The 3,593-nt window shown below is 40.4% G+C and overlaps 1 protein-coding gene across 1 annotated transcript; it reads left to right on the forward strand.

The window, feature by feature from the left end:
• The first annotated feature begins 404 nt into the window (after nt 1-404).
• Nucleotides 405-2,386, forward strand: LOC118221875 (P2Y purinoceptor 1-like). The gene is made up of 2 exons (XM_035407308.1): nt 405-475; nt 1,207-2,386. The coding sequence occupies exon 2, from the start codon at nt 1,269-1,271 to the stop codon at nt 2,181-2,183; it is 915 nt and encodes a 304-aa protein (XP_035263199.1). The 5' UTR covers nt 405-475; nt 1,207-1,268; the 3' UTR covers nt 2,184-2,386.
• The last annotated feature ends 1,207 nt before the right edge of the window (nt 2,387-3,593 follow it).

Below are 3,593 nucleotides of genomic sequence, written 5' to 3' on the forward strand. Positions count from 1 at the left end.
CAGTACTGCATTGCGTCACTTGTTTGTCTAGGATTCAGTTCGTGGATTGCATCACTTACAAAAAAAATGTATTGTGAGAACAGGGATAGGGGGGTACTAGCCTGTCCCCTCCTTGGTTTTACAGCATATCTAATTGTCACAAAACGCAAACACACCCCTCCAATCCAACCCTCCTTATAACATTCCCCTTCCACACCCACCCAACCACAAATATCAACCAATGGTGACATGGTATTCTACAGTTTCAACAAGTGCTATCATGTGGACAACAATTCATTGCCCGCTCAATAGACCTCCTGATTGGCTACAGCCTAAAACTGTTTATGTAATTCACACTGGAGTACATTTATATATATTTACATGAACAAGAACTATATTGAGAAAAACATAACCCTTCTGGACACAATACGAAGATACAGTAGCCTACTGGGCTCTGAACTTGAAGAAACTGTGTGGAGTCAGTGCAGTTTCTCAGGTGAGTTCCTCATTCTTTCTTTCAGACTACACTTCTTCAACCTGATTTTTCATGCCTCAAGGTGTGTTCAGTTTGGATAGTTTATATCATATTATGAGTGAAATACTTCTGGGGACTATAATATGGTGGTCACAAAGGGCTATCCCTGTTTTCTGGGAACATTGCCTCTGCCTTACGAACATGAGCTTCTCGTTCTGAGAGTTGCCTCCATGCTGTGAAATTGGTTCTCTGTGAGAGTTTCTTCTGCCCTGGGAAACTGCCTCCATTCAAGATAAACCACCCCCACCCTGGGAAGCGTCCAAGGAGCAGCTAGTTTCCTATGTTCACCTGAGGTAGGTTTCCTACATCGGAGGCAGTGTTCCCAAAAAACAAAGATTTTTCTATAGGACCACCATACTATAGTATTGTGCCAGGCTCCATAGAAATGTGTAATTTCTTTACATTACATTACATTATTACATTACATTATAGGCATTTAGCAGACGCTCTTATCCAGAGCGACGTACAACAAGTGCATAGGTGCATCTTTAGCTTGATTTGCTTGATTTCAGACACATAATATTGGCTACAGGTTAATTGCCATTAGGCACCAGTACACACTTTTAGTAATGCATGATGGAAAAATAATTCTAACTGTTGTAATCAGTAGAAATATATGAATTATATCATTTGGCTGTGAAGACATTTTAAGTGGCATGATCATGTCTCTGATTTTCCCACTCCTTTGTAAGGATCCGTAAAAGGGGCAGCATTAAGACTCAATTCTGCTCAGTTAATTAAACCCAAAACCACTATGAACACCTCTGTAATCAACTCCATCCTACCACTCAACCACACCTCTTCGGACTCCGGTCTCCCGCCCTGGTACGAGTTAGACGTGTGCAAAGAGGTGCCTGGTGGGTTTGTGTTCTACTACCTAGTCAAGGTCTTTAACCTGGTGGTGGGCTTTCCTGCCAACATCATTGCAATGTGGCAGATGGCCAAGAAGAAGAGTGACTCCTCCACCTCCGACATCTTCATCTTCAACCTGGCCATCTCCGATGCCTACTTCTGCCTGATGACCCCCATTGATCTGGTAAACCGCCTATTGCTCAGCGACAAGCATATATGGTACTTCCAGCGCTTCGCCTACGGGATCAAGGACACCACCCCGCTCTTCCTCACTTGCATTTGCCTGGACCGCTACATGGCTGTGGTCCACCCCATTGTGTTTACCGGCATCAGGGACAACAAGATCAGGGTGGCCGTAATCATGCTTGTGTGGGGGCTCATGCTGGCCTATGCCCTCACCAAGTCCATCGCAGGGGCGGACAGCGCGGTCAATGTCTTCACTGGGCTGATCCTGACTGCCTTCATCATCATGGTCTTCTGTAACTTCTCGATCATCTGGATTCTGAGGAAGTCGGTCATGGGCAAAGAGAAGATGCACCCCATGAAGAAGAAAGCCTTCAGAACAGTGGTCATCACCCTGGCCATCATCGTCTTTAACTACCTGCCCCCAGTGGCTCTTTTTCCTTTCACAGCCTACTACAGCTTCGTGGAATTCAAGTGTCAGATCAGCATTACTGTCTACTCCATCATGGACCTGAGCTCCAGTATCGAACCCCTGCTGTACATGTCCAAGATGAAGCGGCCCCCCTGCCTCGCCAACCTCCCCAGCAGCTGCTGCCAAAGCCCTTCCGAAGAGTCGCATGATGTAAGCACATGAGCCGCACCCACGTATCTGGTCTGTATTAGGTTGCTTCTAAATAGAGTCATTAACCAAAAAAGAACATTTGACTGAGAGGCTAATGGTTTGGATATGTTTGCAAGAAATATGTTTGACAGATAAAATAACCTGCAATTTGTGTTTGGTTTAACTGTAGGCTAATTAGGGATGGGACAACAATCTATATGACTATATATCTCTGCAAAAAGCATTAACCCTTAGGTATTTAATCATCATACATTTTGTATGTTTACTCCCATACGCAATGCTAACATTCTGCAAGCAAATAGAGAATTAAATTCTTTTAGAAGGCAAAAATGATAATGCACAGCCAAATACTGACTTATAAATTGGCCTAAATGCAGCTCTTTGCAACGCATTTTAAGTTGAAATTGGTGAAATGTGTTCAAATGCATTATAAATAGCTGCATGTAGACCTAGAAGACTGTCTTCTTGTAGTCAGATTTCTCTCTGGTGCCATTATTATTTAGCATCTATTAAGATAAGTAGAATATCTACCACTTTCTAGGTTATAATTCTGGGCCCTTTTGGATGCCCTCTTTCCACATGGTTTTATAAATGATTATTTCATAATTTTGCATTACTTAGTTATAAGCTGACCAGAATGTACACATTTTATTTTCGAATAAGCTGCAAAATAATTGTTTTGATAGGAGCAGGCCGAAATGCTGCTCGTTATTTTGCTGAAAAAAACTACTCTAGGCTTGTTAAAACTAGTTATGTGCATGGCCAAAGTTTTAACATTAAAAAATATTATTATTATTATCATTATTATTATTATTATTATTATTATTATTATTTTAAAGCTCATTTAAGAATGTTTTCACCTTTCAGCTAATCGTACTATGGAATTTTAATATAGGCAAATGCTTAACTGTAATAGCATATCAATAGAACTTAACGAGGAGGCGGTGATGAGGCTCAAAAGTGAATTGGGAAAATTTACGGAATGATGCAAGCTTTATTCCCGTGCTTTACAGACCTGGGTCAAATACAGATACTAATCAAATCATTTTCATTCAAAATATTTGGGGTTTTTTGCATTTCAGTTATTTGCAAATAAACCGAAAAGGCCAATTCCTTTTATTTGAGGTATGAGAGAGTCACCATAAATGTAACACTGAATAAATGTAACACGTTATGTATGTAAACGTAATTTACAATGCAGCTATCGTAGCCATTTCAGGTTTGTACATGTGCGATACAGTCCTCTACCACCCTACAAAAGGAACAGAGCAATGTGATAATCTTTGCGGGATATATTTCCAATAAACTGTTTTTTGAGAAAGCTAAGTAAAAACTGGAGTAATTTTCAGGTATAAAGCTTTATTTTTATTTACAATAAATCATATCATACACCATAAATGTGTGTAATATTCATTAAAAATG

The sequence above is a fragment of the Anguilla anguilla genome, chromosome 2 (genome assembly GCF_013347855.1).
Source record: "Anguilla anguilla isolate fAngAng1 chromosome 2, fAngAng1.pri, whole genome shotgun sequence".
NCBI lineage: Eukaryota > Metazoa > Chordata > Actinopteri > Anguilliformes > Anguillidae > Anguilla > Anguilla anguilla.

Excerpts from the sequence above, each read along its gene's own strand:
- LOC118221875 (XM_035407308.1), top strand. The coding sequence starts at position 1,269 with ATGAACACCTCTGTAATCAACTCCATCCTACCACTCAACCACACCTCT.